The 23,769-nt window shown below is 42.6% G+C and overlaps 1 protein-coding gene across 1 annotated transcript in view; it reads left to right on the forward strand.

The window, feature by feature from the left end:
• Positions 1-11,024: 11,024 nt before the first annotated feature.
• LOC308611600 (uncharacterized protein) overlaps positions 11,025-23,769 on the forward strand; it is a gene marked incomplete at its 5' end in the record, with an annotated part of 38,953 nt that continues 26,208 nt past the window's right edge. Inside the window, 2 exons of the mRNA XM_081260320.1 lie at positions 11,025-11,201; positions 11,331-11,811. Coding sequence (XP_081116446.1) covers positions 11,025-11,201; positions 11,331-11,811 — 658 coding nt within the window. The remainder of the gene's footprint in view (positions 11,202-11,330; positions 11,812-23,769) is intronic.

The raw sequence follows: 23,769 nt of genomic DNA on the forward strand, positions 1-23,769 counted from the left end.
TTTTTCCATATTTTCATAGAGGGAAGGTAAAGTTTTAAGTCAGGTTGGCTTTACAACTCCTTGGCCAGTCTAGCCTTTGCGGACAGTTTTATGTTAGTGATTTTTTAAAATAACATGCAAAAGTTGAATAATGAACCTCTAAATATATATAGCCCAGCTTAAAAAATCAAAAGCATTTTGCAAATTTTGTTTCATCAGTTCCCCAACTTATTTTCCTGTTGCATTTAAGTACAAATGTCAGATACCATTTCATCCATATTTCTGTACTGTATATCTTTTACCATGAGTTTCTAATGTGAGTATCACACCTAACAAAATAATTCCTTATCTGGTAGGGTCTATAAAGTTTCATGATTGTCTAAAGAGTTATTTTAAGTTAGTTTGAATCAGTACCGAGTCAGGGTCCACACATAGCTAATTTGTCTCAGATCTCTTAATCACTATGTGCCTTTTTATTTCTTTGCTAATTGAAACTTGGTCATTTGTCTTTAGAGAATTTCCCAGATTCAATATTTCATTGGAGTGGTGTCCTTTCCTCTAGTCCCCACTTATCCTGTAAACTGATAGTTAGTGAAGTTTTTTTTATAGTATTCCTTCTGATAAATACAGAAGGGATGTTAGAAATACACTGTGTTGCTACTCCTTATGAAATACTATATTTGGGCACCAATCATCAGTGGATGCTAAAACCATGAGGGGAAAACTGATGGAGAACTTTAAAATGAAGGGATCAGGCTGAACCTCAGGTTGGCAACCAGATAGATGTGTTGATATGCGTCTGAGGTGATGCAATAGGAAATACACAGCACCTGTGGGGTATCACTGCCTTTAAAACAAAAACATTGAATTTGGATCTAGTCAAGCCTGTAGATTGAAATTGAAATATAAAGAAGCATCCCGACCCTTTTTGTTCATTTCTTACCTGTCTGTTAATTCTTTGGGGTAGCAGTTGAATGAATTAAAAGAGCTCAGACTTCTTACTAGCATGGTTTCAACTTTAGTCCTAGGTCTTCTCTGTGTTTGGAGGAGTAAGTTACTTTAAAGTAACTGTACTTCCTTACTTGGAATTACTGAGGGATAATATCTGTTATCTAATAGCCAATGCAGGGGACACAGTTTCAATCCCTGGTCCGGGAAAATCCCACATGCCACGGAGCAACTAAGCCCGTGCGCCACAACTACTAAGCCCACGCACTGCAAATACTGAAGCCCATGCACCTAGAGCCCGTGCTCTGCAATAAGAGAAGCCACAACAGTGAGAAGCCCGTGCACCACAACTAGAGAAAGCCCGCACTCAGCAACAAAGACCCAACACAGCCAAAAATTTAAATTTTTTTTAATCTAGCAGATTACCTGGCTTTTAGTAGATCCAGTAGTAAATAGCAGTTATGTACTTTGTTTTCTATAAATGCTTTAACCCCTAGTAAATAGCAGTTACTTTGCTTTCTATAAATACTTTAACCCAGGTGACTTCATGTTTTTTAAATTTTCCCAGTAATGTTGGTTGTTCCTCTTTAGGGCACCAGGAATTACAAAACTATCAAGAATTCTACTGTTTTTTTCTTTTTTTTTTGCGGTACGCGGGCCTCTCACTGTTGTGGCCTCTCCCGTTGCAGAGCACAGGCTCCGGACGCACAGGCTCAGTGGCCATGGCTCACGGGACTAGCCACTCCACGGCATGTGGCATCTTCCCGGACTGGGGCACAAACCCGCGTCCCCTGCATCGACAGGCGGACTCTCAACCACTGCACCACCAGGGAAGCCCAAGAATTCTAGTTTTGACTCCCTATCATAGCAGTTTTTATTGTGACATTTCACTGAAACTGGAAGGGGGAATAGAATTTTCAAAGAATTTTCAAAGAATTTTTCTTTTTTTAACCAATCAAGAATGGTCAACTATTCAGATATATTTTCTTATATTCACTCCTTTCCTGGTTTTAGTTTGTTTTTAAATGTTGCAATTCTGGGGAGAAGTTATATATAATTAAAAGACTTTAGCATAGATTTAATTGTAAAGGGACAATTTGTTGTTGTCCCTTTGGGATATTTAATCCTAAATCCTAAATATCCCAAAGGAGCAGACACCTCATAGGTCTAGTTCTTTAGATACTATCAACAGCAGTTACATGTAATGAGATTAAAGATTAATTGTAGATTTGGAGGAGTTCCCATGCACCCCCTCCTCCCAGTGACTTAAAATGTTTCCCATTACAAATATAAATGAAAATTAAGGTTTTTTTAACTTAAAAAAAACAGTGCTCCTTTTTTTTATCATGAGCTTTGAATTTTATTTCTATTGAAGTATTAGTTTCAAGTATACAGCAAAGTGATTCAGTAATATATATACATATATATGTGTGTATATATATATATATATTCCTTTTCAGATTCTTTTCCATTATAGGTTACTACAAGATATTGAATATAGTTCGCAGTGCTATACAGTAGGTCTTTGCCATTTATTTTATATATAGTAGTGTGTATCTGTTAATCCCAAACTCCTAATTTATCCCTACCCCACTTCCCCTTTGGTAACCATTTATTTTCTATGTCTGTGAGTCTATTTCTGTTTTGTACATAAGTTCATTTGTATCATCTTTTTAGATTCCACATATAAGTGATATCATGATATTTTTCTTTGACTTATTCACTTAGTATGATAACCTCTAGGTCCGTCCATGTTGCTGCAAATGTCATTTTTCATTCCTTTTTCATGGCTGAGTAATATTCGTGTGTGTGTGTGTGTGTGTGTGTGTGTCTGTGTGTATCCACTCATCTGTCGATGGACACTTTGGTTGCTTCCATGTCTTGGCTATTGTAAATAGTGATGCTATGAACATTGGGGTGCATGTATCCTTTCAAATTAGAATTCATTTTCATCTTTTCTGGTATATGCCCAGGAGTGGGATTGCTGGATCATATGGTAGTTCTATTTTAGTTTTTTGAGAAACCTCCATGCTGATTTCCATAGTGGTTGCACCAAATTATGTTCCCACCAACAGTGTAGGAGGGTTCCCTTTTCTCCACACCCTCTCCAGCATTTATTTTTTGTAAACTTTTTGATGATGGCAATTCTGACTGGTGGAGGTGATACCTCAGTAGTTTTGATTTGCGTTTCTCTAATAATTAGCAATGCTGAGCATCTTTTTGAGTGCCTGTTGGCCATTTGGATGTCTTCTTTGGAGAAATGTCTATTTAGGTCCATTTTTGATTGGGTAGTTGGGTTTTTTGTTATTGAGTTGTACGAGCTGTTTGTATATTTTGAAAATTAAGCCCTTGTTGGTCACATCATTTGCAAATATTTTCTCCTAGTCCATAGGTTGTATTTTTGTTTTGTTTATGGTTTCCTTTGCTGTGCAAAAGCTTATATGCTTGATTAGGTCCCATTTGTTTATTTTTGCTTTTATTTCTTTTGCCTTGGGAGGCTGTCCTAAGAAAACATTGCTATGATTTATGTCAGAGAATGTTTTGCCTATGTTCTCTTGTAGGAGTTTTATGGTGTCATGTCTTATATTTAAGTCTTTAAGCTATTTTGAGTTTATTTTTTTGTATAGTGTGAGGGAGTGTTCTAACTTCATTGATTTACATGCAGCTGACTGTCCAGCTTTCCCAACACCACTTGCTGAAGAGACTGCCTTTTCTCCATTGTATATTCTTGCCTCCTTTGTCGAAGATTAATTGACCATAAGTGGGTGGGTTTATTTCTGGGCTCTGTATTCTGTTCCATTGATCCATGTCTTTTTTTGTGCCCATACCACACTGTTTGGATTACTGTAGCTTTTGTAGTATTGTCTGAATTCTGGGAGGGTTATGCCTCCAGCTTTGTTCTTTTTCCTCAGGATTGCTTTGGCAAATCTGGGTCTTTTGTGGTTCTGTATAAATTGTAGGATTATTTATTCTAATTCTGTGAAAAATGTCATGGGTAATTTGATAGGGCTCGCATTAAATCTGTAGATTGGTTTGGGTAGTATGGACATTTTAACAATATTAATTCTTCCACTTTGAGAACATGGGATATCTTTCCATTTCTTTGAGTCATCTTCAGTTTCTTTTATCAATGTTTCACTGTTCTCAGCAAATACGTTTTTCACCTCCTTGGTCAGGTTTATTCCTAGGTTTTTTGTTTTTTGTTTTTGATGTGATTATAAAATGAATTGGTTTTTTACTTACTCTTTCTGATATGTCATTATTACTGTAAAGAAGTGCAACAGGTTTCTGTATGTTAATCTTATATCCTGCTATCTTGCTGAATTCATTTATCAGTTCTAATAGCATTTGTGTGGAGTCTTTATGGTTTTCTATATAGAGTATCATTGTCATCTGCATATAATGACAGTTTTCCCTCTTCCCTTCCAATTTAGATACCTTTTTAAAAAAAACCCAGTGCTTTTAAACGCTGCTGGATTTACTCTTAACTAAAGGCAACATGGGTAGGTACAGTTTTGAGAATGATGGATAATAACAGGCCTAAATGATTAGAGTATGTCATTAATAGAGGAGTTTAATTTTTAAAGATCTTGCTATTATTTTTTAAATATTTTTTCAAATTATTTTTAGGAACATTTAAGTTATGTTGTGTGTCCTCACAATAATTGCACCCATGAGAACAGTATGACTTGTGTGACAATGCTTGCCTGCAGAGTTAGATTGAATTTAGACCCTGGGATTCCCTGTATAGGTAGACAAATTAGGTATTCTCTGTAGTCTCATCTATGAGTTGAAATACTAATACCTAACTTCCCAAGAGTGGTTGTGAGGATTAAATAAGGTAATTTATATAAAGTAGCTGTTATTTTCACCATTTCTTGATTTATACCCTATATTCTTGATTTATACAGTATTCTATAGTCTATAAATGATTTTCCTATCCTTTTGGTTTTAGTCCTGTAGGAACCATATGAAATGAGCACAAATAGATACTATTTCCATTTGTATGTTACCATGGTACATCTTTTTTCCATCCATTTACTTATTTATTTATCTATGAAGTGTTTTATGTAGGAAGTATATATTTGGGTCTTGCATTTTTATCTAATCTGACAATCTTTTTTTAAAAAACATCTTTATTGGAGTATAATTGATTTACAATGGTGTGTTAGTTTCTGCTGTATAACAAAGTGAATCAGTTATACATATACATACATCCCCATATCTCTTCCCTCTTGCGTCTCCCTCCCTCCCAACCTCCCTATCCCACCCCTCTAGGTGGTCACAAAGCACTGATCTGATCTCCCTGTGCTATGTGGCTGCTTCCCACTAGCTATCAATTTTACATTTTGTAGTGTATATATGTCCCTGCCACTCTCTCACTCTGTCCCAGCTTACCCTTCCCCCTCCCCATATCCTCAAGTCCATTCTCTAGTAGATCTGCATCTTTATTCCCATCTTGCCCACAGGTTCTTCATGGCCATTTTTTATTTTTTTTTAGATTCCATGTATATGTGTTAGCATATGGTATTTGTTTTCTCCTTCTGACTTACTTCACTCTGTATGACAGACTCTAGGTCCATCCACCTCACTACAAATAACTCAATTTCGTTTCTTTTTATGGCTAAGTAATATTCCATTGTATATATGTGCCACAATCTTTGCCTGTTAGTTGTGTCTAGACCATTTATATTTAATGGGATTTTTCATATTTTGGGGTTTAGATTACCATCTTCCTATTTTTTTATTTTTCCCATTTCTTCCCATTTTCCTTTTTCTGCTTTATTTTGAACTGAGTATTTTTCATAATTCTACTTTATTAGCTGGTTTATTAGCTAAACCCTGTGTATGTGTTTGTGTGTGTGTGTGTGTGTGTGTGTGTGTTTAGCATGTGCTTTAGAGTTTGTAGTATTCATCCTTATCACAGTATGCTTGTAATTGACATTATACTATGTCACATACAGTAAAAGAATCTTGTAACAGTAAACTACCATTTTCCCCTCCTGGGCTTTATACCATTTTGCCATACATTTTACTTAGCCATATGTTAAAATCTTGCAATACATTGTTATTTTTGCCTTAAGCCATCTATTGTCTTTTAAAGAGATAATACATGTTCTTTTTTTTCTTTTTTTTCAAGCTTTTTCCTTCTGTTTCATTTTAGATAGTTTCTACTGCTATATTTTCCTTTTTTAAAAAATTATTTATTTATTTATTTGGCTGTGTTGGATCTCCATTGCTGTGCACGGGCTTTCTCTATTTGCCATGAGCGGGGGTTACTCTTCGTTGCAGTGTGCGGGCTTCTCATTGAGGTGGCTTCTCTTGTTGCAGAGCATGGGCTCTAGGTGCACGAGCTTCAGTAGTTGTGGCTCACGGGCTCTAGAGCACAGGCTCAGTAGTTGTGATGGATGGGTTTAGTTGCTCCATGGCATGTGGGATCTTCCCGGACTAGGGCTTGAACCTGTGTCCCCTGCATTGGCAGGTGGATTCTTAGTCACTGAGCCACCAGGGAAGTCCCATCTACTGCAACTTTGTTAATCTCCTGCTGTGTCTAACCTACCTTTAATCCCATAGAGTTTAATTTTCATCTCAACATTGTCATTTTAGCCTCTAGATTAGATCTTTTAACAAAAATCTTTTGTCTCTACTTAACATGTTCAGTCTCTCCTCTTAGTTCCTTGAACATATAGAATACAGGTATAACCTTTAATATCCTTGTCTGCTAATGCTATCATCTCTTTGATTTCTGAGGTGGTTTTGATTGATTGCTTTTTCTCCTATCATGGGTCATATTTTCTTGCTGTTTTGTGTGCCTGGTAATTTTAGCTTTTTGTTTTACCTTGTTGGTTATTGGGTATTTTTATATGCACTTGAGCTTCATTATGGAACATGATTAAATTACTTGAATCATTTTGATCTTTTCAGGTTTGGGGTTTAAGCTTTATTAGGCAGGACCAGAGCAGCATTTAGTCTAGGGCTAGTTTATGCCCACTATTGATGCAAAATCTTTTGAGTACTCTACCCAATGCCCTCTGAATTATAAGGTTTTCCATGCTGGCTGGTGGGAAGAAGAGCTCTCCCTGGCCTGTGGGCTGTGGGGATTGCTTCCTCTCTAATTAGAGTCTAATCCTTTTGAGTGGTTCTGTCCTGGCCCCAGTAGTTTCCTCACAAATGTGATGATCTCAGGCGGAGAGTTCTCTTTCTGTGTGCAGCTCTGCTCTCCAGTCCTCTACCCTGCAAATTCTAACTGCCTCAGCTTCTTTGGACTTGCAGCTCCTTCACCTTAGGGTGGCTCTGCCTGTGTCCCCCTTCCTGCACTGTGGCCTGAAAACATCTCTCCATAGAGTAAGGTGGGACAATCCTTGGGCTCACTTCATTTTTCCACCATCTCCCAAGGGTCACTGTCCCTCATTGCCTGATGTCCAGTATTTTGAAAACTGCCGTTTCATATAGTTTGTTTAGTTTTCTAGTTTCAGATAGAGTAAGTCTAGTCCCTGTTGGTATATCCATTTTGCAAACTAGAAAACTGGGGGTCTGAAATAGTAAGTAGCTGTGAGCTATTAGTGGAACCAGAACTGGAATCTAGGCATTATACATCAATACCTGATGCTTTTTCCACAATATCATACTGCCTTTTCTAAGTAACAATTTCCTCATGTAATTGAAACTTATCCTTTTAAGACTTAAAGCTTAATTTGAACCATTTTTGTTGGAAATTTTTAAAAAATGTTTAAGTACCCCCTGCCTTCTTAAACAGAGCACTTTGAATATATCTGAACCTCTTCATTATCAACATTATTTATAATCTTATACAGTGGTTATCAACCCTATCTGACCCAAGTAATCCTTTTGAATAAAATATTTTATAATGCCCTTTTATTCTGAAGAGTCTGAGCCCTTGAGAAACATCAGGCTGGGTTGCAGCACTTGCTATTTACAGTTAGGATGGGCAAAGGAGTGCCAGAAGGTGCCTGGCATATTCCTCCCTGTCCCCACTGTATAGAAGCAGCCTCCTCTCCCTACTGTTGAGGGTCAGGTACTCCTGCCAAAATGGTGACTCTTAGACTTCAGGTCCCTGGACACAGAGTTCAAAGTGCCCTGGGGGGCAACCAAAGCTTGTAGTTGAATGGATCCCTGCTCTGTGCCCTTGCAAGTGTAACACTCTTGAGAAGTAGGACCTCCAATCCTGCAGGGCCCAGCTTTGTGAGGACAGCAAGCACAAAATCCCCCAGTGAGTCACGGGACGTGATGGTGAGTGGAGCTACTCTTGCTTCTACCCATTGGTTCCTGGACCCATGCATTATTGGAAAAAAAGTGTCATGTAGAGGTCCCTCTTTTTTTTCTTTTTTTGCGGTACGCGGGTCTCTCACTGCTTTGGCCTCTCCCATTGCGGAGCACAGGCTCCGGACGCGCAGGCTCAGCAGCCATTGCTCAGGGGCCCAGCCACTCTGCGGCATGTGGGATCTTCCCAGAGCGGGGCACGAACCCATGTCCCCTGCATCGGCAGGCAGACTCTCAACCACTGCGCCATGAGGGAAGCCCGAGGTCCCTCATTTAATGCGTATTCCACATCCTGAAAGATGGCACTGCAGTCTTTTAGCATATTGTCTCTGAATACTCTGAGTTGGTGCTTCACCTGTGCCTTCAAAAGGCAGTTCCAGTGTTCTGTGAGGCTGGCTGCTTCTGGCTGGTGCAGGATGTAATACAACCAGTGGATTCCATGGTCATGGGCTCACTCCCCCTCTTCCTCTGCTGTAAAGTGGGTTCCCTGGTCAGATGCTCTGTTATATAGGACTCCACACCTGTGGAATGGGGAATCTGTATGGATAGTGGTGCTGCCTGAGGCTCTGCAAACAGGGAAGACAAGCCCATACCTAGTATAGCTATCCACCCCTGTGAGGGACAAATTGCTGGCCCTCCTGGGATGAAGGGAGTCCAAAGTAGTTGATTTGCCACCAAGTAGCCAGTTGGTCTCCCTGAGGACTAGTGCCTATCGCTGACAGGTTAGCCATTTCAGAGGCAGCAGTAGCTAGATTGACCTTGGTAATCTATATGCATGTTAGGGAATGCAGTGGATTCCTGCCCAGCCCCCAGATCTGCTCTCCACCACTCTGACTCAGCTCTCTGCCCTTAGGAGGCTGACCTCTTTGCATTGCATCATCTGGGCTCCCTTGCCCTGTAGGTTTGGTCAGTGGGAGGCCCAGCAGATCAGAGAGTAAGAGGAGAGAGAGATTATCCCCCAGCTCCTTACCTTCCAAGCCATAGTTTTGCAGAGGTGGTATCCCTTGACCAAAGGCCACGGCTCCTGTTGAGCTGACCTTTGTTTAGCTCTGAGCATTCACAGGGTTCCCACACAGTTCCTTCTTCTCCCCCTGTAGCTAGAGATGATAATGGCCTCCCACTGTTTATACTCCAGAGTGCTTCTTCAACATCCCCTGTTGGCTTCCCTTTATCTGCCCCACCATGTAGACAGTCTCTACAATCAGACTGTCTTCAGTCTGAGGATGCCATCTGTTCCTTCCAGGACCCCAGCTTACAAAATAGAGTATTTTCTGCCTTGTCTTTTAAATTAAGCTGTAGACAGTAAACATATTTTTGCCTTTCCTTAATTCACTTGACAAATATTTGCCAGATCCTGTACTGCTCTTTGAGAAAACAGGGGTGAACAAGACAAATGGATAACTTTGTCTTGTTAATAAAAAGGTAACTTCAAACAGTGATAAATGATCTTCCTGAGTAATCCTTCTGAGGACTGCGAGTGAAGCCTCCTTAGATTGGACAGTCTGGGTAGGTCTTTTGGAGATAGTGAGGTCTAAGGACCTGAGGACCTTGACCTGAAGGAGGAGCTTGCTCAAGGATCTGAGAGCAGGATATTCCAGATAGTGAGGCTGTAGGCAAGGGCAGAGGCCAAAGAGACCAATGAGCTTGGCTTGTTTAATACACAGAAGCTTCTGGAATATGGTGAACAATACATGCAGGTGATGGGCAATCTGCCTATGTGTTTGTAGCAAGAATGATGTGCCAACTTGTAACATGGTGTTGGCCTCTTTTCAAAGAAGACAATCTAGTTTGCTGAGCAAGTACTTTTCAGACAATTTATTGGGCATACGCTAGATCTTATCAAGATCTATCTCTGTATAACCACTTAACTGTGACCCCAAGTTACCTAAGGTCACAGCTACAAAGTTGCAGAGGTGAGATGCCAACCATTTGTTTTATTCCAATCTTGGAGGTAACTTTCCCCTCCAAATTAAGGAGTTAAGGAGGAATATGTCTGCTGAAGGTCCTCAACAGCGTTAAGTGATAAGTAATCTATCCAAAGACGCTAATAAATCCAAAGATACCCAGAGAGTGGGAAGATATAACAGGTCTTTTTTTCAAAAACGGCTGTGGATTTGCCCAAATTACAAAGGTCCAAGCAAGTCTGTTGTTTTTATTTGATTATTACTGGAGTTAGTGGGAGAGTTATGTGGGACCCATTTTAGGATACAATATGCCTGGTAGGAATCTGAGCCAGCAGGGAATGTGCTTGACTTCCAGCCTTGCCCCCCTTTCTTGAAAAAGACTGTTCCGGCCATTTGATTCTCATTCAGGCTTTCCTACTTTACCCCTGGGGTGTACATTTGCATCAGAATCGCAGTATAGGTTAAATGTGGTGCATACTAGATGATTATTTTTGGCCAAGTTGTGTTTCCACTACAGAATTAAGCCATCCGCTCATCAAAAGTTGGAGTTCTTTTCCCCTATCTTTTGCATTTGTTAAAGCCTATATTTTCTCAAATGAAAGACTTCTCTAGGTCAGGAACAAGGTCTTACAATTTGTTTCCAGCACCGCATGTCTGGCACATAATAAATGGTGAGAGTATTAAATATTCTAAGAGGCATCCTTCCACTAGGCTCAATCCCGACCCTGACTGCACCTGTAAATATGAATGCACAAGAGGTCGCTTTCCACCACCAAGCGGCGCTAGGGCACCATCTAGAAAGGATTCACTAAGTTTTCCACAGGGTTTGAAGTTTCGTACTTCAAAACTTCTGACACTTCAAAGTGTCAGGTTAATTCACAAGTCGAGGGGAATTTTCCCAACAAATGAATGATGCCGCAGCCAGGGGTAGGCTGCAGAAGGCGCTCTGAGTCTCTGGGTGCACCACAGACCTCTTGGGATCGCAGCTGGAACTCGGGCTGCGGAGTCGCAGAGGTGCATGCGCGGGAGTGGGTGCAGCCCGGCGTCCAGGTGAGGGCGGAGGTGCGTGCTGTGCGCGGGGTCAGCCAGGTACGCGCTGTGGGGCTCCGAGGAGCCAGCTCCGTTTCCGCCCCCGCCCCCTCGCCGCGCAGTGCCGGCCTGGCCGCTCCTCCCCTGGGTGGGTCCCGGCTCCTTTTCTGGCAGGGTGTATTTGCATAGAGGAAACTGCCCAAAGTGGCCGCTGTGGAGGAGCTGGCGGCAGGGAAGGGGGCGTGCGCCGCGGTCTGCTACTGCCCGGAGGCCAAGCCCCGTGCCGGGCCGACCTCGTGCCTCGGGCTCTCCAGCACGCTCAGCCAGCGACCCCGGCTCTGTGCACCGTCCTCTCTGAGAGTCCACCCGCGACGAGCACACCATGAGTCCAGGCCAGGGCGCCGGCGGCGACGCGCGGAAGGGCTGCCGGACGGGCGGCAGCGGTGCGCGGCTCCCCGCGACAGCAGCCGGGACCTGGGCGGTGAGCGCGCTGTGCCTGCTGCTCTCCGCCGGCTCGGCGGTCGCCTGCCTGCTGCTGGGCGTCCAGGCTGCCGCGCTGCAGGGCCGGGTGGCGGCGCTCGAGGAAGAGCGGGAGCTGCTGTGGCGCGCGGGGTCGCCGGACACCCTGGTCGCCTGGGCCGAGCCGCAACTGGAGCACCTGCTGCGCGAGGTAAATCGCCGAGCCCGGGGCTGGGAGTGTCCTAGCGCTGGGAGCCGTCGCGGTGAGGAGCGGTCGCCCGCCAGCCGTGAGCGCCCGAGTCCGTCCGAGCAGCCTGCGCGGGGTCGGGGGTGGGGTGGGGTGGGGAGGGAGGCTGGGATGCTGGCGGCCGAGGGGTCCTGCTGTTCCCGCTCCAGCCTCAGGGTCGGCCTGCGTGAAAAACAACCTAGAAGGGCTGTTTCGGGGACGAGCAGGGGGAGGAAGAGGAAAGACTGCGGGCTTTGAAATAACAGATCTGGGGGCGAGTCTTCACGGGTGTGTGCGCTCGGACCGGTGGCTTCCCGCCTGCATTAATGACCTGCCTTCCTACCTGTGCCGGGATAATGAAGAAGCTCTTGCGGGAAGTGTGTGGTGACTTCTGTCACTGGTAGCAGCTACTGTGCCCAACGCTGATATACCTGCAGAGGTGTGGGGCCCCCAGCAGACCGGAGGTTTCCTGGTGGCAGGAAACCTCAGTCAGAACCTGGCCGGGGCCCTTGGAGGCACATGGTCAATCCAACCTGCCCTGTCCACCCTACGGCCCCTCAGGAAAATGTTTCAGAACAGCTCCATCTTGGAGATGCTGTGCTGTGCCTGGGGTTGCTTGGGCTCAGCGCTCACCCAGGGCAACCCAGACCTGAGGGGGTGCCAACATCAGCTTGGCAGGGTGAGGGGAATAAAAAACAGTCCAGGCCAAAAAATACAGACTCTGGATTCGGTCGACGCCACCTAGGCGATGCCACCTTGGCATTGTGGACACAGCAGATGATGAATTTCCTTGCTGGAAGCATCATATGAGACTCTCGGACACTTCTGTTAAGGTTGCTGCTATGTGTCTTCAAAGCAGGAGCCACATTTGGGACTTCAAATCTCTCACCCATCATGCTGATCAAAACCTCCAGCAGGGCACCTCCCCATAGAACAGTGGTGGTAGACTGGCCAGAGTGCCCCTGTTTGTGCTGGCCTCCCTTGCCTGAGCCATCCTCTTCTTCCTAGGAAAGGCAGCTACCCCAAGGTCGCAAGCATACTCCCCAAAGGGGCATCCTCAACTGTAGTATGAATAGCACCACAGTGTTTCAAGGTAGAGGAGAGGATGGGCAGGGCTGTTACTACCATTTCCCCTGAACTGTGCCCAGCTGTGATCTTTATTAATGTAGCTGTGTATCCATTTTTGAGTTAATTTGGATTCTTTAAGGTGAATGGGAGAAGACTGTACCATGCCTTTGTGTTCACCGTACCTATTTCTTAGTCACTTTAATTTAAGCCAGTATTACATCTCTTCTAACTTGGTTTTGGGCAAAATTGCTGCTTCATGAAATGATTTCCTATGTTCCTCTTGAAAGTGCCTGCAGACTTTAGAAATCTCTCTGGAGCCCTGCTGGCAACTCCTGGTGATGTTTTCATAATTGCAGCCCATTACCTTTTGGCAAATCCTTAGAGACAAGGATGTTGAATTGATTTATGGAGGGCCAGTAAAATTTCTCCCTGTTAGTGCTATAACTGTGGCTGTTCTTTCGAATGGGGGGCCCCTTTTACTTAACAAAAAATAAACTGCAAGCTTTGATTGAGTAAATCAGAAATCCCAGTAAAACCTTTTAGAAGGAACTTTCAAATTGTGTCCATTCTAATAGGGAGGGGAGTCCTGGGAAAGCAGCCACTGCTGAGATTTTCAAGTCCTGAACTATGCAGATCATAGGAGGCTTCATCCTGCTTCCAAGGAGTTACTGGGCAGAGTATTCCCCCTCTCTCTCCCTCTCTGTTTCTCTCTCTCTCTCTCTCTCTCTCTCTCTCTCTCTCTCTCTCCATACCACCCTCCCCCCGTCCACCCCCGCACTTCTTTCCTCTTCATTAGTAAGGGGAAGGAAAAATTTGAAATCCTGGGATTTCCACTTGAAATTTGCTATACCATTCTGCAGGCTATACCATTAGCATAGGACACATCTTAACACTTCGTGCTACTAGCTAACCAAATTTGGTGTTGAGGAGTCTCTACTTGGAGCATCTGAGATGCCACACTATGAATGCAGTTGGAGTTCAGCTTCTGGCTGTTTGAGTGTCCCTCTGAAAAGTCATCTCTTTCCCAGGGCACCAGTCTGTTCCTGCTCCTAGCCATTCTTCTTACAAATGTCACTGGATGGGAAATGTACGTGGCCTGGCCAGTGACCCTGAGAGTCCCTGGCTGAGATGAGGGGACTCATGGGAGGTGCATAGTGGGAGTTGGTAATTGGGTTTAAATAGATGTGAAGATAATTTAGAAAAACTCTTCGACATGAAGGACAAATAAATAATGAACTGAAAATCTCTTAAAGAAAGAACCTTTGTACTTGAACATGTTTTTCAGTTCTAATTTGTTCTCAGTGAAGCATCCTTTCAGCCTGTGCTGCAGTAGTTGTGTATGTGAGGATGCCTGCAGCTTGTCCTTTTACCAACAAGCTTGTTTTCAGAGAATAGAAATTCTTACCAACCATACACAACTTTAATGTCAGAAAAAAATAAGGAAACAATAAGCCAACAGAAGCCACTGTTAATATGGGACCCACTGTCTTTGTTCCCTTGGGAACAGAACTGTGAAATAACTTCTTTGGGACTGGCTGATGTGCCTGATAATGTAGATATAGAAGCTACAAAAAAGGGATATTCATGATAACTCATCATTATTAAAGACCCTTCCCATGGTACAAAATAAAGAATGGTTTTCAGAAAATAAAAGCAAGATTTTTGAGCAGGAGTCATTAACAATAGTATCTTCAGTATGACCCAAAAATATAAATGCAAAACAAGCATATGATATTATGCTTTTAAAGTGCTTTAAAGAGCTTGCCTCGGTAATCAACCCCCCCATTAGTTATACCTATAGTTACAGTATTACAAAAGCTTAAATTTTAGAGTAAATGAAATAGCTGCTATACTACAGCAAAAATTTTAATGCAAGAATTAAAGAAATATTTAGTTGTATTCAGAGGAAACTATTTTCAGCTTACAATGGATTTATTGTTGGCTGTTAGTCTTCCATTCTCCAGACCAATCAGTTTGAAAACAAGAAAAACCCAGAGACTCAGGGTAAAATTCAAGCCCTTTCCTTCCCTACCATCAACTATATATATTGGTTAAGTTACCATAAAACCCAGAATCAAATGTAGCTTTTTTTGGCCTCTGTGGCAGCTTTTCACTTATCAGGACTGCTCTAAGGTGTATGCTTTAATAAAAATGCCAATTTTTGAATCCCATGGCACAACTGGAGATGGAGTGTAAATCATAGCTACATTTGTTTCCTTGACATTTCCTGGCTCCCAAACCAAAGAAGTTTATGGTTACTTCCTGGCATGCTCACTTTATCTCTCCACTCATTTTTTTTTTCTTGTTTTTTTTTGCAGAAGTTTAGGAAAGCTTTATAATAATAGCAGCATGTTTAGAATGAGCCAACTGTTGGGACATTCCTTTCACAGATATATTTTGGAATTGTTGAATTGGACTTTTACACATTAGCTTTGAAGATTTGCCACATCGCTCCTGAAGTTCAGGGATCTGAAAGCTGAATGAATTTATACCAGCAGGCAGAGAGGGGTAGATGATAAATGGGGTTTCAGTCCCACTATTTACTAGACCTGGCATCTAACCTCTTCAATTTCCTGAGCTCCAGCTTCCTCTTCCCTAATACGATGGTCGCAACTACCTGTGTACTGATGAGCAAATAAGATAATGTAGAGGAAAGTGTTGGTCAGTAAGTCTTTTGATGGTCAGTACCAAAATCCCCAAGTGTGATTCCTTAAACAGTACAGTCATTGAATTATCTTGCATAACCTGAGAATCCTGGAAGTCAGCCTGCAGATCCTGTGTTAGTTCAATGACTTGGCCATGACTGGGTGCCAGTTCATTCTCTGCCATTCTCTTTTTTTTTGGTTTTGTTTTGTTTTCTTTTCCCTGTCAATTTATTTTTATTTTTTTTATTGTTTTTTTTCCTCTCACAACTTTACATTTAATTTATTTTTTTAACATCTTTATTGGAGTATAATTGCTTTACAATGGTGTGTTAGTTTCTGCTTTATAACAAAGTGAATCAGTTATACATATACATATGTTCCCATATCTCCTCCCTCTTGCATCTCCCTCCCTCCCAACCTCCCTATCCCACCCATCCAGGTTGTCACAAAGCACCGAGCTGATCTCCCTGTGCCATGCGGCTGCTTCCCTCTAGCTATCTATTTTACATTTGGTAGTGTATATATGTCCATGCCACTCTCTCACTTTGTCACAGCTTACCCTTCCACCCCCCATATCCTCAAGTCCATTCTCTAGTAGGTCTGTGTCTTTATTCCCGTCTTACCCCTAGGTACTTCATGACATTTTTTTTCATATATTCCATTATATATGTGTTAGCATACGGTATTTGTCTTTCTCTTTCTGACTTACTTCACTCTGTATGACAGACTCTAGGTCCATCCACCTCACAACAAATAGCTCAATTTCGCTTCTTTTTATGGCTGAGTAATATTCCATTGTATATATGTGCCACAACTTCTTTATCCACTCATCCGATGATGGACACTTAGGTTGCTTCCATCTCCTGGCTATTGTAAATAGAGCTTCAGTGAACATTTTGGTACATGAGTCTTTTTGAATTATGGTTTTCTCAGGGTATATGCCCAGGAGTGGGATTGCTGGGTCATATGGTAGTTCTATTTTTAGTTTTTTAAGGAACCTCCATACTGTTCTCCATAGTGGCTGTACCAATTCACATTCCCACCAGCTGTGCAAGAGTGTTCCCTCTTCTCCACACCCTCTCCAGCATTTATTGTTTCTAGATGTTTTGATGATGGCCATTCTGACTGGTGTGAGATGATATCTCATTGTAATTTTGATTTGCATTTCTCTAATGATTAATGATGTTGAGCATTCTTTCATGTGTTTGTTGGCAGTCTGTATATCTTCTTTTGAGAAATGTCTATTTAGGTCTTCTGCCCATTTTTGGATTGTGTTGTTTGTTTTTTTGTTATTGAGCTGCATGAGATGCTTGTAAATATTGGAGATTAATCCTTTGTCTGTTGCTTCATTTGCAAATATTTTCTCCCATTCTGAGGGTTGTCTTTTGGTCTTATTTATGGTTTCCTTTGCTGTGCAAAAGCTTTGAAGTTTCATTAGGTACCATTTGTTTATCTTTGTTTTTATATCCCTTTCTCTAGGAGGTGGGTCAAAAAGGATCTTGCTCTGATTTATGTCATAGAGTGTTCTGCCTATGTTTTCCTCTAAGAGTTTGATAGTGTCTGGCCTTACATTTAGCTCTTTAATCCATTTTGAGCTTATTTTACTGTATGGTGTTAGGGAGTGATCTAATCTCATACTTTTACATGTACCTGTCCAGTTTTCCCAGCACCAATTATTGAAGAGGCTGTCCTTTCTCCACTGTACATTCCTGCCTCCTTTATCAAAGATAAGGTGACCATATGTGCGTGGGTTTATCTCTGGGCTTTCTATCCTGTTCCATTGATCTATATTTCTGTTTTTGTGCCAGTACCATACTGTCTTGATTACTGTAGTTTTGTAGTATAGTCTGAAGTCAGGGAGCCTGATTCCTCCAGTTCCTTTTCCTTTCTCAAGATTGCTTTGGCTATTCGGGGTCTTTTGTGTTTCCATACAAATTGTGAAATTTTTTGTTCTAGTTCTGTGAAAAATGCCAGTGGTAGTTTGATGGGGATTGCATTGAATCTGTAGATTGCTTTGGGTAGAAGAGTCATTTTCACAGTGTTGATTCTTCCAATCCAAGAACATGGTATATCTCTCCATCTATCTGTATCATCTTTAATTTCTTTCATCAGTGTCTTATAATTTTCTGCTTACAGGTCTTTTGTCTCCTTAGGTAGGTTTATTCCTAGATATTTTATTCTTTTTGTTGCAGTGGTAAATGGGAGTGTTTTCTTGATTTCACTTTCAGATTTTTCATCATTAGTGTACAGGAATGCCAGAGATTTCTGTGCATTAATTTTGTATCCTGCTACTTTACCAAGTTCATTGATCAGCTCTAGTAGTTTTCTGGTAGCATCTTTAGGATTCTCTATGTATAGTATCATGTCATCTGCAAACAGTGACAGTTTTACTTCTTCTTTTCTGATTTGGATTCCTTTTATTTCCTTTTCTTCTCTGATTGCTGTGGCTAAAACTTCCAAAACTATGTTGAATAAGAGCGGTGAGTGTGGGCAACCTTGTCTTGTTCCTGATCTTAGTGGAAATGCTTTCAGTTTTTCACCATTGAGGACGATGTTGGCTGTGGATTTGTCATATATGCCCTTTATTATATTGAGGACAATTCCCTCTATGCCTACTTTCTGCAGGGTTTTTATCATAAATAGGTGTTGAGTTTTGTCGAAAGCTTTCTCTGCATCTATTGAGATGATCATATGGTTTTTCTCCTTCAATTTGTAAATATGGTTTATCATGTTGATTGATTTGCATATATTGAAGAATCCTTGCATTCCTGGAATAAACCCCACTTGATCATGGTGTATGATCCTTTTAATGTGCTGTTGGATTCTGTTTGCTAGTATTTTGTGGAGGATTTTTGCATCTATGTTCATCAGTGATATTGGCCTGTAACTTTCTTTCTTTGTGACATCCTTGTCTGGTTTTGGTATCAGGGTGATGGTGGCCTCGTAGAATGAGTTTGGGAGTGTTCCTCCCTCTGCTATATTTTGAAAGAGTTTGAGAAGGATCAGTGTTACCTCTTCTCTAAATGTTTGATAGAATTCCCCTGTGAAGCCATCTGGTCCTGGGCTTTTGTTCGTTGAAAGATTTTAATCACAGTTTCCATCTCTGTGCTTGTGATTGGTCTGTTCATATTTTCTATTTCTTCCTGATTCAGTCTTAGCACATTGTTCATTTCTAAGAATTTTTCCATTTCTTCCAGGTTGTCCATTTTATTGGCATAGAGTTGCTTGTAGTAATCTCTCATGATCTTTTGTATTTCTGCACTGTCAGTTGTTACTTCTCCTTTTCATTTCTAATTCTATTGATTTGAGTCCTCTCCCTTTTTTTCTTGATGAGTCTGGCTAATGGTTTGTCAATTTTGTTTATCTTCTCAAAGAACCAGCTTTTAGTTTGGTTGATCTTTGCTATCGTTTCCTTCATTTCTTTTTCATTTATTTCTGATCTGATCTTTATGATTTCTTTCCTTCTGCTAACTTTGGGGTTTTTTTGTTCTTCTTTCTCTAATTGCTTTAGGTGCTTTAGGTTTATTCAAGATGTTTCCTGTTTCTTTTTTTTCTTTTTTTTTTTTGTGGTACGCAGGCCTCCCACTGTTGTGGCCTCTCCCGTTGCGGAGCACAGGCTCCGGACACGCAGGCTCACGGGCCCGGCAGCTCCGCGGCATGTGGGATCCTCCCAGACCAGAGCTCGAACCCGTGTCCCCTGCACCGGCAGGCGGACTCTCAACCACTGCACCACCAGGGAAGCCCTGTTTCCTGTTTCTTAAGGTAGGATTGTATTGCTATAAACTTCCCTCTTAGAACTGCTTTTGCTGCATCCCATAAGTTTTGGGTTGTCGTGTCTCCATTGTCATTTGTTTCTAGGTATTTTTTGATTTCCTCTTTGACTTCTTCAGTGATCACTTTGTTATTAAGTAGTGTATTGTTTAGCCTCCATGTGTTTGTATTTTTTACAGATCTTTTCCTGTAATTGATATCTAGTCTTATAGCATTGTGGTCAGAAAAGATACTTGATACAATTTCAATTTTCTTAAATTTACCAAGGCTTGATTTGTGACCCAAGATATGATCTATCCTGCAGAGTGTTCCATGAGCACTTGAGAAAAATGTATATTCTGTTGTTTTTGGATGGAATGTCCTATAAATATCAATTAAGTCCACCTTGTTTAATGTATCATTTAAAGCTTGTGTTTCCTTATTTATTTTCATTTTGGATGATCTGTCCATTGGTGAAAGTGGGGTGTTAAAGTCCCCTACTATGAATGTGTTACTGTTGACTTCCCCCTTTATGGCTGTTAGTATTTGCCTTATGTATTGAGGTGCTCCTATGTTGGGTGCATAAATATTTACAATTGTTATATCTTCTTCTTGGATCGATCCCTTGATCATTATGTAGTGTCCTTCTTTGTCTCTTCTAATAGTCTTTATTTTAAAGTCTATCTTGTCTGATATGAGAATTGCTACTCCAGCTTTCTGTTGGTTTCCATTTGCATGGAGTATCTTTTTCCATTCTCTCACTTTCAGTCTGTATGTGTCTCTGGGTCTGAAGTGGGTCTCTTGTAGACAGCATATATATGGGTCTTGTTTTTGTATCCATTCAGCCAGTCTGTGTCTTTTGGTGGGAGCATTTAATCCATTTACATTTAAGGTAATTATCAATATGTATGTTCCTATTCCCATTTTCTTAATTGTTTTGGGTTTGTTATTATAGGTCTTTTCCTTCTCTTGTGTTTCTTGCCTAGAGAAGATCCTTTAGCATTTGTTGTAAAGCTGGCTTGGTGGTGCTGAAGTCTCTCAGCTTTTGCTTGTCTGTAAAGGTTTTAATTTCTCCATCAAATCTGAATGAGATCCTTGCTGGGTAGAGTAATCTTGGTTGCACTTTTTTCTCCTTCATCACTTTAAATATGTCCTGCCAGTCCCGTCTGGCTTGCAGAGTTTCTGCTGAAAGATCAGCTGTTAACTTAATGGGGATTCCCTTGTGTGTTATTTGTTTTTCCCTTGCTGCTTTTAATATGTTTTCTTTGCATGTAATTTTTGACAGTTTGATTAATATATGTCTTGGCATGTTTCTCCTTGGATTTATCCTGTATGGGACTCTCTGTGCTTCCTGGACTTGATTAACTATTTCCTTCCCCATATTAGGGAAGTTTTCAACTATAATCTCTTCAAATATTTTCTCAGTCCCTTTCTTTTTCTCTTCTTCTTCTGGAACCCCTAAAATTCGGATGTTGGTGCCTTTAATGTTGTCCCAGAAGTCTCTGAGACTGTCCTCAGTTCTTTTCATTCTTTTTTCTTTGTTCTGCTCTGCAGTAGTTATTTCCACTATTTTATCTTCGAGGTCACTTATCCATTCTTCTGCCTCAGTTATTCCACTCTTGATCCCATCTAGAGTTTTTTAATTTCATTTATTTTATTGTTCATCATTGCTTGTTTCATCTTTAGTTCTTCTAGGTCCTTGTTAAATGCTTCTTGCATTTTCTCTATTCTGTTTCAAAGATTTTGGATCATATTTACTATCATTATTCTGAATTATTTTTCAGGTAGACTGCCTATTTCCTCTTCATTCGTTAGGTCTGGTGGGTTTTTGTCTTGCTCCTTCAACTGCTGTGTGTTTTCTGTCTTCTCAGTTTGCTTATCTTACTGTGTTTGGGGCCTCCTTTTTTCAGGCTGCAGGTTCGTACTTTCCGTTTTTTTGGTGTCTGTCCCCAGTGGCTAAAGTTGGTTCAGTGAGTTGTGTAAGCTTCCTGGTGGAGGGGACTAGTGCCTGTGTTCTTGTGGATAAGGCTGGATCTTGTCTTTTTGGTGGGCAGGTCCACATCTGGTGGTGTGTTTTGGGTTGTCTGTGGACTTATTATGATTTTAGGCAGCCTCTCTGCTAATGGGTGGGTTGTGTTCCTGTCTTTCTAGTTGTTTGGCATAGGGTGTCCAGCACTGTAGCTTGCTGGCCGTTGAGTGAAGCTGGGTGCTGGTGTTGAGATGGAGATCTCTGGGATATTTTCGCCGTTTGATATTATGTGGAGCTGGGAAGTCTCTTGTGGACCAGTGTCGTAAAGTTGGCTGTACCACCTCAGAGGCACAGCACTGACTCCTGGCTGCCGAACCAAGAGCCTTTCATCCACATGGCTCAGAATAAAAGGGAGAAAAAGTAGAAAGAAAAGAAAGGAAGGAAGGAAGGAAGGAAGGAAGGAAGGAAGGAAGGAAGAGAAGGAAGGAAGAAAGAAAGGAAGAAAGAAAAGTGGAAGGAAGAAAGAAAGAAAGGATAGCATAAAACAAAATAAGATAAAATAAAATAGAGTTATTAAAATAAGAATAATTATTAAGAAAAAGAAATTTTTTAAGTAAAAAAAAAGGACGGATAGAACCCTAGGACAAATAGTGAAAGCAAAGCTCTACAGACAAAATCTCGCACAGAAGCATACACATACACACTCACAAAAAGAGGAAAAGGGGAAAAAATAATAAATCTTGCTCTCAAAGTCCACCTCCTCAATTTGGGATGATTCATTGTCTCTTCATGTATTCCACAGATGCAGGGTACATCAAGTTGATTGTGGAGTTTTAATCCGCTTCTCCTGAGGCTGCTGGGAGAGATTTCCCTTTGTCTTCTTTGTTCTCACAGCTCCCAGGGCTCAGCTTTGGATTTGGCCCCGCTTCTGTGTGTAGGTCGCCGGAGGGCGTATGTTCTTTGCTCAGACAGGATGGGGTTAAAGGAGCAGCTGCTTGGGGGGCTCTGGTTCACTCAGGCCGGGGAAGGGAGGGGTGCAGATGCGGAGGGAGCCTGCGGTGGCAGAGGCCAGCGGGACGTTGCACCAGCCTGAGGCGCGCCGTGCGTTCTCCCGGGTAAGTTATCCCTGGATCCCGGCACCCTGGCAGTGGCAGGCTGCCTAGGCTCCCAGGAGGGGAGGTGTGGATAGTGCCCTGTGCTCGCTCACAGGCTTCTTGGTGGCGGCAGCAGCGGCCTTAACATCTCATGCCCACCTCTGTGGTCTGCGCTGTTAGCCGTGACTCGCGCCCGTCTATGGAGCTCCTTTAAGCAGCACTTTTAATCCCGTCTCCTCGCGCACCAGGAAACAAAGAGGGAAGAAAAAGTCTCTTGCCTCTTCGGCAGCTGCAGACTTTTCCTGGACTCCCTCCCGGCTAGCCGTGGTGCACTAACCCCCTGCAGGCTGTGTTCACGCCACCAACCCCAGCCCTCTCCTTGCGCTCCGACCAAAGCCAGAGCCTCAGCTCCCAGCCCCGCCCGCCCCGGCGGGTGAGCAGACAAGCCTCTCGGGCTGGTGAGTGCCGATCGGCACTGATCCTCTGTGCGGGAATCTCTCCGCTTTGCCCTCCGCACCCCTGGTGCTCTGCTCTCCTCCACGGCCCCGAAGCTTCCCCCCTCCGCCACCCGCAGTCTCCGCCTGCGAAGGGGCTTCCTAGTGTGTGGAAACTTTTCCTCCTTCACAGCTCCCTCCCACTGGTGCAGGTCCCATCCCTATTCTTTTGTCTCTGTTTATTCTTTTTTCTTTTGCCTACCCAGGTACGTGGGGAGTTTCTTGCCTTTTGGGAGGTCTGAGGTCTTCTGCCAGCGTTCAGTAGGTGTTCTGTAGGAGTTGTTCCACTTGTAGATGTATTTCTGGTGTATCGTGAGCCCCGGGAGCGGCCTGGGGGCACTGAGCCTGGGCTCAGGCTGGTCGAAGGGCGCCGCACACGGATCTAGGTCCTCCTGACGCCTCAACACAGACACAATGCTGCCATTCTCTTGGTCTTTCCTCATGGTCACAAGATGGCTGCTGCAGCTCCAAGCACATGTCTTCACACAAGAATAGCCAAGGTAGAAGGGAAGAGGGCAGGAAAAAGCTATCTTCTCGAGAGGCTTTCTTTTTTATTTGAGTTAGGGAACTTTCCTTTATAGCCACCAGCCAGAACCAGGGCCAGTGATCACCATCATCCTGTCAGGGGTGATGGGGTTGCCACAGGAGACTTTGGCCAAGCTTGGTGAATCCTCTGAGTCTGGGCATGTTGCCAGTGGAACAAAATTGTAGCTTTGTGAGGAAGGGAGCGTAGGAATGGCTATTGGGGAGCAACCAACAGTGTCAGATAGGTGCCCTAGAATGTTACCCTAGAGGAGGACAGGGCAGGGGTGGAGGGAGGGGGAAGTCATCCATTGTCCTGCTTCAGTTTTCATGACCATGCCCCCCTCACTGCTCCACACTTTGGGAACACTCTCCAGCTGCAAAATTTCTGTTTCTCTCAG

This window comes from Mesoplodon bidens (genome assembly GCF_964165515.1).
Source record: "Mesoplodon bidens genome assembly, contig: HAP1_SCAFFOLD_129, whole genome shotgun sequence".
Taxonomy (NCBI): domain Eukaryota; kingdom Metazoa; phylum Chordata; class Mammalia; order Artiodactyla; family Ziphiidae; genus Mesoplodon; species Mesoplodon bidens.